At 37.5% G+C, this 12,831-nt stretch overlaps 5 protein-coding genes across 6 annotated transcripts in view; 4 read left to right on the top strand and 1 right to left on the bottom strand.

Annotated features, from left to right (window-relative positions):
* The window catches only part of LOC134841892 (dnaJ homolog subfamily B member 6-like), a 463,167-nt gene that overhangs the window by 8,809 nt on the left and 441,527 nt on the right, over positions 1-12,831 (top strand). The window lies entirely within an intron of this gene.
* Positions 1-12,831, top strand: part of LOC134841887 (E3 ubiquitin-protein ligase NEDD4-like) — a 378,569-nt gene that overhangs the window by 8,810 nt on the left and 356,928 nt on the right. The window lies entirely within an intron of this gene.
* The window catches only part of LOC134841889 (leucine-rich repeat-containing protein 45-like), a 449,626-nt gene that overhangs the window by 135,156 nt on the left and 301,639 nt on the right, over positions 1-12,831 (bottom strand). The window lies entirely within an intron of this gene.
* Positions 1-12,831, top strand: part of LOC134841891 (endophilin-A-like) — a 259,814-nt gene that overhangs the window by 8,810 nt on the left and 238,173 nt on the right. The gene's annotated exons all lie outside the window — the stretch shown is intronic.
* LOC134842235 (histone-lysine N-methyltransferase, H3 lysine-36 specific-like) lies at positions 5,527-10,511 on the top strand. Its single transcript, XM_063858489.1, has 2 exons — positions 5,527-8,479; positions 9,504-10,511. The coding sequence occupies exons 1-2, from the start codon at positions 5,530-5,532 to the stop codon at positions 10,256-10,258; spliced, it is 3,705 nt and encodes a 1,234-aa protein (XP_063714559.1). The 5' UTR covers positions 5,527-5,529; the 3' UTR covers positions 10,259-10,511.

The raw sequence follows: 12,831 nt of genomic DNA, 5'->3' as shown, positions 1-12,831 counted from the left end.
CGTTTTTTTTTCACTTGCGAGAGCAAGTGGCTTGTAATCAGGAACTAGATGTCCCCTCGTAAACAAATTTTGTTACAGGCTAGAGGTATGTGGTTCGATTTTGTACCTTTCCTTGTGTATGTATACCTTAATTTAATAAGAAACCTCATTATTTTCAGGCCCCTTGTCAATTGGTCTAGAGGTAAAACACATGACTTAAGTCTGGAGATCGAATCCCGAATGGTTCTCGTTTTTCCTCGATGTGTGGAAAAATAATTTTTTTTTGGGAAAGTTAATCTTGACTAGTCTTACTATTATTTGTCTGGTTGTTTTCTGTTGGCTTACTTTCTTAAGCATAGATTATATTTCAAAGTATCGAGATTCGTCTTATTTGAACAATTTGAAATGAAAGTCGTTCTACAGTTAGTAACTTAAACAACTGATTTTGTTAATTTTTTCGTTATGATAGCTTAAATAAGTTCGGTTCATTTCATATTGACTTACTTAACTCATTTTGCGTTTTTTAAAGTGCAAAAATAGATTGTTCTGCTCTTGTGTGTTTGAGAAAGAATAGGGCGTAAAAACTAAAGCTCAAATTGTTCTTTGAGATTATAAAGAGTCGAGGAACGCAGTTCAGGCTCTTATATAGGTCGCGATGATTTTTTTGCTTGGTTTGTTTTCCTGGAAAAGCTGTAAATTTTGTTCGATAATTTGTTCATTCTTTCGAAAATCGAATTTTTCATCAGATTTCTTGGCGAAACAAAATGTTGCCTAATGATCCAGTTTTTTCAAATTATGTTAATTTTATGATTAAAAAATCACCATAAATTGTTACAGAAATTCAGAGAGCTTTAAGAGCATCTATTTTTTTCTTGGAAATTCAATTACCAAGAAAAAAACGAGCAGCAAAAATTGATGATAATTTTTTAAAATAATTCAGGTCGGTTGGGGGGTGTAAAGAAGCATTTTTTTTTTTCAATTAAACGCTCAATATTGTTATGACAATTCCCTGTGGAATTTTTTGTTTTCCGCTCACTGGACGCTCGATAATCAATAAAAGCTTGTTTATTGCTGCGCGTTGTGTTTCTTGGTTGTTTTTCTGAAATTGAACTTTCCATTTTTCTTTAAAAAAATATATTTTAATTTTCGCTTTTGTTATTATCGTCTCATTTTCTTTTTTCTACAAAAACAATTTTTTCTCGGTTGTTCCAAAAAACTTTCAAAACTTGTCAAAGCTTGGTTGTTCTCAAAGACAGATGGAAAAACCTGGTATATCGTTAGAAAGGCCTCACAATTAGTTTCTTGTGTTTTTGAAACAATTATTAAAATAAGTATAGTCTTATGTAAAAGGAAGTTCAAATAATTCAAATTTTAACTTGTGTGTAATTTTGAATTATCTAACTTCACAGTTTTTGAGATTAATGAATGTAGTGAAGACTCTTATGTAGGTTTTGCTGATTTTTTTTTTCAGGAAAAAGTCTCAAAATATTGATGCACTTAGGTATAATGCACTTTTTGAGTTCAATTGAAATTCATCTGCTGACAGTGACGTAATTAGTACTCTTTAAATTCGAACGTGGAAATGGCGCGAAAAAGCGTGAACGATTTCTAGTTTTGAAAGTGGAATTTATTTTTAAGATTTCCCAGCGGAATAAAAACTCTAGTTGCGTTCATGTTATCAAAAAAGGGCCACTCACAAATTGTTCTAGAAACTCAAAGAGCTCGAAGGCCATCTATTGTTTTCTTTGAAAGTTGAGATTTTTTTTTTAACAAAGTCAGTGTTTTATTATGTTTACTTACGTGCATACCTCTTTTTCTATCTTCGATTGGCTATGTTCTTTGCTTTCAGACAAACTTTTACTTCGGCACGTTGGACCTTCGCCCTCTTACTGAGTGGTACAGAGCGCTTAGCTTTATTGCATTAAAGCGTTTTCGTGCGGCTAGTTATATGCAGTTACCTGGTTCGGGGGCCGTTCTCGTGATGGAGGCACAGAATGATGAAATATTTTAAATCAAACAGAGGTTCCTATTTTCTGAATGGGTTTTGTACTGAAGTCAAAATTACCAGAAAATGAGTTATGACCGGCAGATTCCTGGCAGATACACTAAAAACAGTTCTGTTTTTCAAATTTTCTTAAATCGCAGTCTGCGAAAAATTATATATTTCAATACGTCAATGTTTTAAAATTCATGTATATGCAACCTCGTTTTGTAATCGGCATGTATCAAATTTAATGGCCTGCATTTATTTGCTTACTGAGTTTTCAGCGATTTCTGAGAGATTTCTGATTGGCTCAAGTTTACGTTCCATCTTATGGTCTCGCCATCGTCAGGGACGCCACCACATGGTTCGAATGCCGCAATAGTAAATTGTATGTTTCCTATTTTCAAGGATTAACTTTTTTGAAATTTTTTTGTAGTTTGCTGGTTTTTTAGATTCCTTTTTTGTTTGTTTTGAAGCTCGTTCTAGTTGCGAAGTGTAGCTTTGACTCTGCGTCCGTAGTATTCTGTTCATTTAGGGAGGTATCTGTTGGAATGCATGCTTCTCAAGTGGAAGCGGGCAATTCAGTCAATAGATGTGGCTATGGTGATAGTCACTCAGCTCTTTAAATGTACTTGGTATAGAGGACGGGAGAATTCTTCATGCGCGAAGGACTGACGCGTGAAATTTTTTTCAACCAATCAGAGCTCAGTGTTCAAAAATTCGAAATAGGCGATAAATTCAGTAAGTTTGGACAGTTTAAAGTGTGTTGATTGGTTGAGAATTTTTGCGCAAGAGAATAGAGCCCCCGTACGGACAATACGCTGGTGTGAAGGTCAGTGGCACTGGATGATGTGAAGGAGGAGACTGGCAGTCTTTACTGTTTATCGAGTACCCACTAACTGGAGGTAGAGCAGTTCGAATATGTACACAATAGATTTGGTTGGATTAGAATGGACCGAGTGGAGCCATAAAACCAATAACGCCTCGAATTATTACTTCCTAGTAGCTAATATGACCTAATTCAAATGAGTTTAGTCGAAGTGGACTTGCATAGGAGAATTTTAGTGCGTCAAGTAGAATGGAACAGTTGCCGATTGTGATGAAATTTTGTCAAATGCCAAGTTGCTCAAATCAAGTCGGTTGTATCAAGATATCTGAATAACATACGGGATTGTTAATTGGATTCGCTGGTAGCATTTTTCTGCAGCAGTGTTTGTCTGTTTCGAATCTTTGTGCTCTTAGTACAGTATGATGGCCGCTCTGAATTTATTTTTTGAACTCAGTGTAACTAAGTTCAAATACGAAGTTATCTTGGTATCTTAAAGAGGTTGAAAGTTTTGCTGGATACAAAACTATAAATTAAATTTCGTGCGGATGTTGGATTTCAACTATGTAATTTGCGGCTCTAGTAGTCAGAACAGATCAAACAAACAGAAAAGAAGGTAGCATAGAGGTCTTTGAAAACTAAGAAAACTATGCAAATCATGTTCACATGGTTTATATCCGGTCTCATTTTTAACCTTGCGATATACAAACGTTAACCTTGCAATAACAAGGGTGTTGCAACCGGGTACTAGATTTTTTCTCGTGAACAAATTTGTTCACAAGATTTCGCAGATGTTTCATCTTGCCTCATAATAATTTCTATATCAATCTGGCGTAGAGGTAACACACCTGCTTGAAAGGACAAAGGTTTGGGGTAATTGTTCAATTATGTGCACTTAATTGTTGCGAATGCGATGGTTGTGCTCGCGATTAGCAAGCGTTATCAATTCGGAGCATAGACTTATTCTTGTAACCAACTTTTCCAACAAAATCACTGAATCATTTTCTCAAGTCTGCACTTTCGTCAACCAACAGACATAGTTTGACATGGTTGCATTTCAAATACCCGTTGTAATTAATATTTGTTTTAATGTTAGTTTTAATTTTATCAACTTCAGTTTGGTGTCATAAAGATTTTTTTGTATACTCGGCTGAAAAGTTTTTTTTTGGTTCAAACTTAATCGGCTTTGTGACATATATTGCGTCGTTGAATGAGCGACAAGTTTTCTATGCGTACGAGTCTTTTGAGGAATGTTTTAATTTTGTCTGGAACTTTTCAAATTTTTTCATCAAAATATATTTTTGGCGCAAAAGGCGTCTTCTCAAAAAGTTTCGTTTTTAATACCGCTTTGTTTCTATGCAAATGTAACTTCCAATTTTTTTTATTTGTGTTTTTCCAAAAAGTGAATTTTATTAAATACAAAGATATAAAGTTTCAAGAAGATCTAGCTTTTCTCGACGTTTTCAAATTTGTTGACGTAGCAGATTCGTCTCAACTCCTGTCTGCTAGTTTCTCATGCCAAGGTTGTATTCTATCGCAAGTGGTGAGAATCTCTGCTTTGCCTCTCTGTTAGAATAGTCTAAAAAGATCGAAAACTATCAGCAACGTCAACAAAAGTTGAATTAGTCCCTTTTGTCGAAATACTTTTTCGCAGAACTTCAATTGCTTTAACTGTAAACTAGTGTATTGTTATCAACAAATTATTTGTTATGGACTGTGTTTAGGGATAAACGGTGTCCGCTCGATTAGCATAAAAGTTTGAAAACATGAAAGTGTATCAACTAACATAACTCTGATGGCTTTAATTCTCATAAATACAAAACGACAAAAAGAATCCTTTCAAACTGAAACTTGCCTTTCGATCAAATAGAAAAATGAGAAATTAAAATAAACAAGCAAATGAATTTCCATATCCCATAAATAGTCCTACGATAAATTGCAATAGGGGAGGATTTAGAGAGGGGCGGGGTTGGAGAGCGTTGCAAAAGGGGGATTCGTTTCGCATATGCTTATAACCGTTAAATTAATTCATTAAGGGTTGGAAATTCGTTCAACCCCCCCCCCCTGGCGATTAGTTTTCAGCGGAATGTATTTCTATCTTGTTTAACGGGGATAGTTAGCAAGAACCAATGGTTTCAATTTGGACAAAATTTGAACTTTGACAATATTTCGATTTTTATGCTAATCGATACGATTTTTATTATTAAAACTTTTATGCTAGTCGAGCTTTATGCTAGTCGATACACCGCCTGATAAACATGCATTCTTTTTTCAGCCGAAATAGTTGACTGCGAAGTTTTCATCGACTAATTGTAATGCAACCGGTTAGAGATAATGCAAGACACCGCATGCCTGTCGTGAAGAACCAGGCTAGCTCTCTGATTATGAAAGCTGAAATGCCGCGAAAAAACTTGATCGATTTCTAGTTTCGAAAGTGGAATTTAGTTTTTCGATTGCCCAGCTGAATAAAATTTTTTTCTAATAATACAATTTTTTCAAACTGGGCCATTTTCATCAAAAAAGAGCTGATTTTAAATTGCTCTTGAAACTTAAAAGCTATATATTTTTTGTTTGAAAATCGAAAGTAAAGATAGTTTATTCAAAAAAACAAGCCAGGTTTTTTTAGTTGCTTACATTTTTACTTTTACTTGCAACTTTTACTTACATTTGTACATTTTACTTGCTCTTTTCTGTCGGCTATGTTAACTATTTGCACATTTAGACTATTTTCAGGTTTTCGATGAGTGCAGAAGTGAAACCAGAATGTGCACCTGAACATCCGCTGCCATCTGCGTTTATCACTCAAACCCCTTCCCAACTACACTCCGAACTAGGAAGCTGTTTCGAACCGGGTGATGTGGTGTGGGCGTATGTAAAGGGTCACCCCTGGTGGCCGGCAGTTGTCAGTGAAGACGACTTGGGGGGCGACGAGGAACGTCTGTGGTACCAAAGCAAAGGCAACAAGTACCACGTCCAGTATCTGGGACCCCTTTTGGAACACCAATGGATAACTCCAGCTCGTTTAGTACGCTTTATTTCAAAACAACAGTTCGACGACCACCTGAAATCTTTGGAGAAAAAGTCCAGTGCTGGTCGAGTTTGTCCGAGGCACAAGGAGAAATGGGATCTGGCGGTTGAGGAGGCGAATCGATTTCTCAAAGCAGCAGACAAAGTAGCAATGCTGAACAAAAAATTGGTCGATGCTGAAGAGGAACGGGAACAAAACAAAGAAAATCAGAAAAATCTGTCGCTTAAAGTCTGCATATACGATTCACAGACGTACGTTTTGAACGAAAAAGCTTTCAAAAATGTGAACAAACGTTTCAGAGACAAAGATTCATCTTGCACTAACAAGTTAGCTCTAGTTTGCGAAAAGATTGAAATATCAAATGAAGATTTGGAATCGATTGAAGCGTTGAAGCTGAATGCTGACTGTATTTTTAGACTGAAAATTGAAGAATTAGGCGAACAGAGGAAAACCAAATCGCTATCTAGTAGTAGTGAAATTAGCGAGAAGGTAGAAAGCAGAAGAGCAAGGAATTGCAGTGAATCCTCGTCTATTTCATCCTCATTGAAGTCATTCGAAGGAACGACTGGGAACTTCAACTTAATGTTAGACGTCGAGATAGTTGAGGCCTTGAAAAGCAGTAAATGGAAATTAAAACAGTTAATAATGAAGCATCAAGGAAAACTGGCGGAACGCTTGGTTCTTAAAATGAAAATGAGCCCTAAATCGAAGGAAAAGGAATCAAAGTTAGTTTCTAGGAAAAGCGAAACCCTCTCTTTGTTGACCTTGAAAGAAGCAGTTGCGTTCTTGGGTGACGACGGCAAATCGCCCATCAAAAGAAGTTTGGACAAAATACAACGACAGATTGAAAAACAGCAATTGAAAGAAAAATCAATGAATGATCAAACGGAGAAAGGTCCGAGGACCTCAAGAGCTGTAGCAGTTCCTGAGCGCGAACTAAAACCGGTCGAAATTGTTGACCCTTTGAAACTTTTGTACTTAGACCCAAACACGAAAGATAAAATCTGTCTGAAATGCGAGGGAGAAGGGAAACAAATGATTTCATGTGCGGAGTGCTTAGATTGTTATCATCCGAGTTGCTTACCAAGTGAAGAAACTGAACAGATAGAACCAAAAGAGGGTTTCAAATGTGCTAAATGTAAAAGTGGATTAAAACTCTGTTTTTCCTGCCACGATTCAATACTTGGTCTTCAAGACTCAGAACTGTTTCAATGTACGGTGTCAAACTGCCGAAAAATGTATCATTTGGCTTGCCTGGATAAATATCCGGCATTGAATGAAAACTTCGGCTCACCTAATAAAAAGCGAGACAAGTGTCCGCAACATCTATGCGCCTCCTGTTTTCCTCACGACACAGCTGCCAATAAAGTTTGCTTCGTGGGAAAGACCATTAAGTGTCTGAAGTGTCCATTAGCGTATCACTCTGGGAAGAATGAGGAGCTGCTCAGATGTGTTCCGGCGGGTAGTTCCCTTCTTAGCAATCACTTCCTCATTTGTCCCGCTCATTTCGCCACAGCCACCGGCAATCAGAAACAGAAACAAAAATTTGCGAAGAAGTTGCACAAGATGCACTTGAACGTGCACTGGTGTTTTCTCTGTGGCACCGGGGGAGATTTAGTCGTATGTGAAATGTGTCCCGCTGCTTTCCACCCGCATTGCGTGAAACTCAAGACCAAGCCAGACCACAGTGAGCAGCCATTCTACTGCGAGAGTTGTATGGCCGGAATCCTACCCCGCTTCGGGGACATAGTGTGGGTGAAGTGTGGCAACTACAGGTGGTGGCCGGCCAAAATCGTCCATCCGGAAGAGTTGCCGGAAAATATCTACAAAAAGAATCACGAAGAGGGAGACTTTGCAGTCCAGTTTTTTGGTAGTCGGGACTTCATGTGGACATCTTTAGGACGTGTGTTTCTTTTTGAGGAAAACGATACGGCTTCCAAAGGGACGAATAATCACTTGAGTATGGTCTTTCAAAAAGGTCTCAAGGAGGCAACAGACGCGTTTCGAGATCTGACGGCGCAAAGAGAACGCGAACTGATAGAGCGCGTTAACGGCACCTCGGGGAAAATCCCGGCACCGTATAAATATGTCACTAGAAATATCCCTCAAGGTAATGTGAAAGTGTACAAAGCGGATCTGGATAACTACGCCACCTGCACGTGTAAGGAGGATGATTTGGATCCATGCGGACCGTCGAGCAACTGTGAAAATAGGTATACTATGATAGAATGCCACCCGAAGCTATGCAAAGCGGGGGATAGATGTCGGAACCAGAGGTTTGCTAGAGCAGAGTACGCAGAGACTTACTACTTCAAGTGTGGCGACAGAGGCTGGGGACTGAAAAACAAAACGACCATTCAAACTGGTCAGTTTGTAAACGAGTACTGCGGAGATCTGATCACTTACGAGGAGTATGAGCGAAGACTGAAGTATCAGAACGACAGATCCGAGTTGGATTTCTATTTCTGTGTGTTGGACTCCAAACGAGTGATAGATGCCAAGCCGAAAGGCTGCCACTCTAGGTTCATGAATCACAGCTGTGACCCCAACTGCTACGGTCAGCTGTGGACTGTGAACGGAGACATAAGAGTGGGCCTGTTCGCTATTCGTGAGATCCCACCGGACTCTGAGCTGACGTTCAACTACAATCTCAGCAGCCTAGGTCAGTGCAAACTCAATTCTACCTCAGTTTTTTCACCCGACACTTATTGATCCTCGAAGGGATTGAGGAGCATAAATTTTGTTCACTTTCAGTTGTCAACTGAGTTCTGATTCTGAAATTTGTAGCAATGGAAAATAAAATAAATTGCACCATCTAATGGCAAAGTTGGAAATGGAGCGACAAACATCACTGGAATTTTTTTTTCAAATTGGATTTCGCTTTCAAATTTGATTTTTGGCATTTTTTGTTTTTTTTTTGCGTTCATTGATTTTTCATTTGTCTGTTGGCTATGTTAATTAACTGTAAATATTTTGATGCAAAGTTTTTGTGGCTTGTGATTCAGCAGGAAGACATTTTTTTCCTATTAAGAGTCGATGAACATTGTGAAGATTCTTATGTAGATCGGGATAATTTTTTCTGGAAATAAGTCCTAAAGGTGGTTCACGCTTAAATTTGATTTTTTTTGCGGTTTGGTTTGTGATTTTTTTTCAAGTTTAGCCCATTTCATTTGTTAAAAGGAAGACAAACTCAACTATTGAATGGCAAAAGTGTAAAGGCCGCAAAAAACATAATCAACTTCGACTTTCTATAGCGAATTTTTTTTTTCAGATTTACAAGCGGAATAAAAATTTTATATATTGATCTAGTTTTTTTTTCAAATTGGGTTGATTTTCAGTTTTTTCAGCGGAATAAAAAACTGGATGTTGATCCAGTTTTCTCGAATTGAGATATTTTTATCAGAAAAAATGTCAATCATGAATTGTTCTTGAATCATGAAATTTTTTTTGTTTCGTTGCGATCATTGACTCTTTTCAAAGTGTCTGTTGGCTATGTTTTCTTCATTCAATTTAAGTCATAGCTAATTAATTATCCAAGAAACGTAAACTTCACTTCACCCCACCAGGTACAAAAACGGCTTAAATTAGAAAAAATCGGAAAACCGTGGCGTTCAAATTGTGGTCAATTAAAAGCTGCGGTCTTCTTCTCTAGGTGCACATCAACCGGTAATTATTGTTTTTTTAAGGAATTGTGGACGGTACGAAGAAGCCATGTCTATGCGGTGCCGAAACATGTTCAGGATTCATTGGCGAGAAGCCAAAAGCAAAGACGATACTCAGCAATGGATCCGAAACGTCCAGTAAAACATCAGATCGGAAGAGAAAACGAAAACGGACTATCAGACCGGGGGATAGAACTTGCTTCAGGTGTGGAGGCTCACAGGAAGAAGGAGCTCTTGCTTTTTGTTCGCGCGCTGACTGCGCAAAATGCTACCACATAAAGTGTTTGGGGCTAGCAAAGAACCCGGGAAAGTGGGATTGTCCAAAACACTTCTGCGACGTATGCGGAAAGGGCTCGGCCTCTTTCTGTCAAAGCTGTGACAATTCATTCTGCAAACTGCACACGGATCAAAATATTGTGCAAGTTGACGGAGTCGATTTCAAGTGCAACAGTTGTTTTAAATCCAAATCGCCTGTGAAGTCACGTGATGACGAGATTGCGCCATGGCCTGCAAGTGGCATGAACAAAGAGAACACAGTGAATTCAGGAAGCGAAGTTGCAAGCAGTCCTTTCAAAAAAGTGAAACTAGCGACTAGAAACTTTCAAATTAAAGATGAGCCCGAGTCATCGCCAGTCAATGGGCGAAGAAGTTCACCGCGCAAAAAAGCGTCCACTGAAAATGATTTTTCCACTCTGAGTGAGCTGAAACTACCAACTGAAAATCAGACAGTACAAAGACCTTTGTCTATAAAGCAGGAGAACAACGAGAGTACATCTTAATAATTAACTGAATTTTAAAGCCTTAACTAAAACTGAAAACAATTCTATATTCTATTTTGTGACTGCCATGTTTTGTTTTATGATGTTGCAACTTTTAATCTGAAGTCGCTGGTTTCTTGTGAATTACCTGATTTTTGAAAATTGTTGATCTTAATAATTATTGATGATTTTATTAAATGTGTCGAGTTTGTGCTTTCATATTCGCAAAAAGTGTAATGAGTAGTGTTTGTTGAATTCAATATTCTAAATGAAATTTCATTACACGCTGTATTGAGCTGAAGTGTTTGCGGGATGGGATGGCTAGAATTTAGAACGACAGCCATTTCTGTGAAATCAACCCTAAAATTTTTGTAAATGTGTGTTCGGTGCCAACATGCGCTTATTTTAAGAGAGTCCAGCCCGAAAACATAATTTATAGCGGGGGCAAAAAATGTCAATATTGTCATTCCGAGAATTAAAGAGAACTCGAAAAACGTAATCACGAACCTAAAATTGGTCGACATAATTTGTCAACAAAACCGACCACAATAAAAAAAACTACTGGGTACGCCACTGGGAGTAGGAGGAGTTAATCCAGAAAGCAAGTGTCTCATAATCGGGAACGAAAGTTTTTCCCGTAAAAACTTTTCTGGCAAATTTTATAGTTCTTTCCCACTCGGCCTAGAGGTCAAGCCGTTGCCTTTGCACCTGAAGCTCAGGGGTTTGACTCCCGGTCAGACCTTGGTTCATTTCAGTATGTATGCAATTGATTTTTTTTCGGTCAAAATTGACTTGTCGAATTTTCGTTTGTCTGCTCAAGTTTTGTCGGCTTAGTTGCCTTATCACGGTTTTTGCTCGTTAAGCAATTTTCATTTGTGTAGTTCAATGTAGATAAATTTTTCTAAATTAAATTCATTATTTTTCAGCTCCACTTCTGTCTGCTCAAAGACTGTCAGCTTTGTTTCCTCTTCGTAAGTTTTAATCTGTTGCTAGATTAATGTTCAAATGCCTGGCCTCTTTGCCTAAAATGATTTTCTAGAGAGACTTACGAAATTTTTAATTTTGATAGACCTAGTTTTTTTTCAATATTTTCCATTTTTCGACTGATGTTTTTTATGTTTGCGTTGTCGCAACTGATGCGCAGCTCCGCATCGCCTCTATGTTAAGCTTTTCTTGTTATATCAATTTTCATCGTCATTAGAATTCCTGAATTATAATTAAACAAAATTCTCCTGTAGGGAGAAACTGGTCTGAACTTTTGATAGTCAGACTAAATTTAAGTTTACCATTTGGTTAGTGGATACGAAAGGAATGCCTCAGGTTCTAGTTCTACTTTTTGCAAAAAGCGTTTATGTTATCTTACCCGTCTACTTTTGCAATGTAACTCAAACATTTCATTTATTAAGAGTCGGTGAATGTAGTTTAGACTCTCATGTAGGTCCCAAGGATTTTTTTCGTTTACTTTTCCTTCGGTTACTTTTCTTAAAGCTTGTGTGATATTACGAACTCACTTTTTTCCAACCCAATTCGCAAATATTAGTGCTCTTTTTGAAAGTGCTCTTTTATTGCAGTATGTGCATGATATCAATAACCAGCGATTAAGTACAGCAAAGGCTAAAGATATTAACACACACTATTGTATTACAAATAGCACTTTAGCTTCTAGGTGTTATGGTTCTGCAGCGTAGAGGTAGGGAAGGAGACCAGCAGCAAATAAAGAGGTTCAAACATCAGCAGGGTCGCATATTTTAAATGATCTATTTTGTATACTAGTTAAAATGCGTCCGCTCTATAAATTGAGGCATATTAGTTGGTAAATTTCTTTTCAAATTGACTGGTACTGCTAATGCGTCATAATTGACGTGCATCACTTAGCAATTATGTAGACTCATAATTGGCGTGCGTCACGTAAGAAATTATGTAGACTCAAAGTTTAACTCGTTCAGTTTTTTCCCAGTAGCGTTGTCGGTCATATTTTTGCTTGTGTGTGCGAAGTGCAACTTCGCCTCTGTGTAAAATTTGTTCAAGCTCGAATTTGCTTTTTCGCGGTTTGACTTTCGATTTTGTTTTAAGTTCAGTTCCTTTGCTTTGTTGAAAGGAAGGCAAACTCCACTATCGAACAGCAAGAGAGTAAAGGTCACGAAAAGCGTGATCGGCTTCTAATTTCGAAATTGGAATTTACTTTTCACATTTCCCAGCGAAATAAAAGTGTTACTCATTGATCCAATTCTTCTAAAATTATTTTGAAAAATTGTCAATCATGAATTATTGCAGAATTTTCTGTTGCTTTTTTCCAACTATCTATTGGCTATGTTTAACGAAAGTGGGGCTGCTTAGAGCAAATTAGCTGGTGTTCACTAGATGCTGGTTCAAATCCAGTAGTTAAGAGGTCTTGTTTTTAATGAATTTAGTGCTTTATCACTTGATAAGGCAGTGTAATGGTTTTTGTTTGGTTTTTTTTTCAGAATAGGTTTAAGTAGTTGTTCTCGCTATAAGTTATTTTAGTCATTTTAACAATCTTACCTTTGTGTAGCCTGCTTCCAGTTTTTACTGAATACTACTTGAGTGGCATATTGTTTTTATCTTATCCTTTT

The sequence above is a fragment of the Symsagittifera roscoffensis genome, chromosome 3 (genome assembly GCF_963678635.1).
Source record: "Symsagittifera roscoffensis chromosome 3, txSymRosc1.1, whole genome shotgun sequence".
NCBI lineage: Eukaryota > Metazoa > Xenacoelomorpha > Acoela > Convolutidae > Symsagittifera > Symsagittifera roscoffensis.
The sequence above is the reverse complement of the archived record's forward strand: the minus strand, read 5'-3'. Positions and strand labels throughout refer to the sequence as shown.

Excerpts from the sequence above, each read along its gene's own strand:
- LOC134842235 (XM_063858489.1), top strand. The coding sequence starts at position 5,530 with ATGAGTGCAGAAGTGAAACCAGAATGTGCACCTGAACATCCGCTGCCA. Across the intron at positions 8,480-9,503 it reads CTACAATCTCAGCAGCCTAG|GAATTGTGGACGGTACGAAG; the intron begins GTCAGTGCAAAC and ends TGTTTTTTTAAG.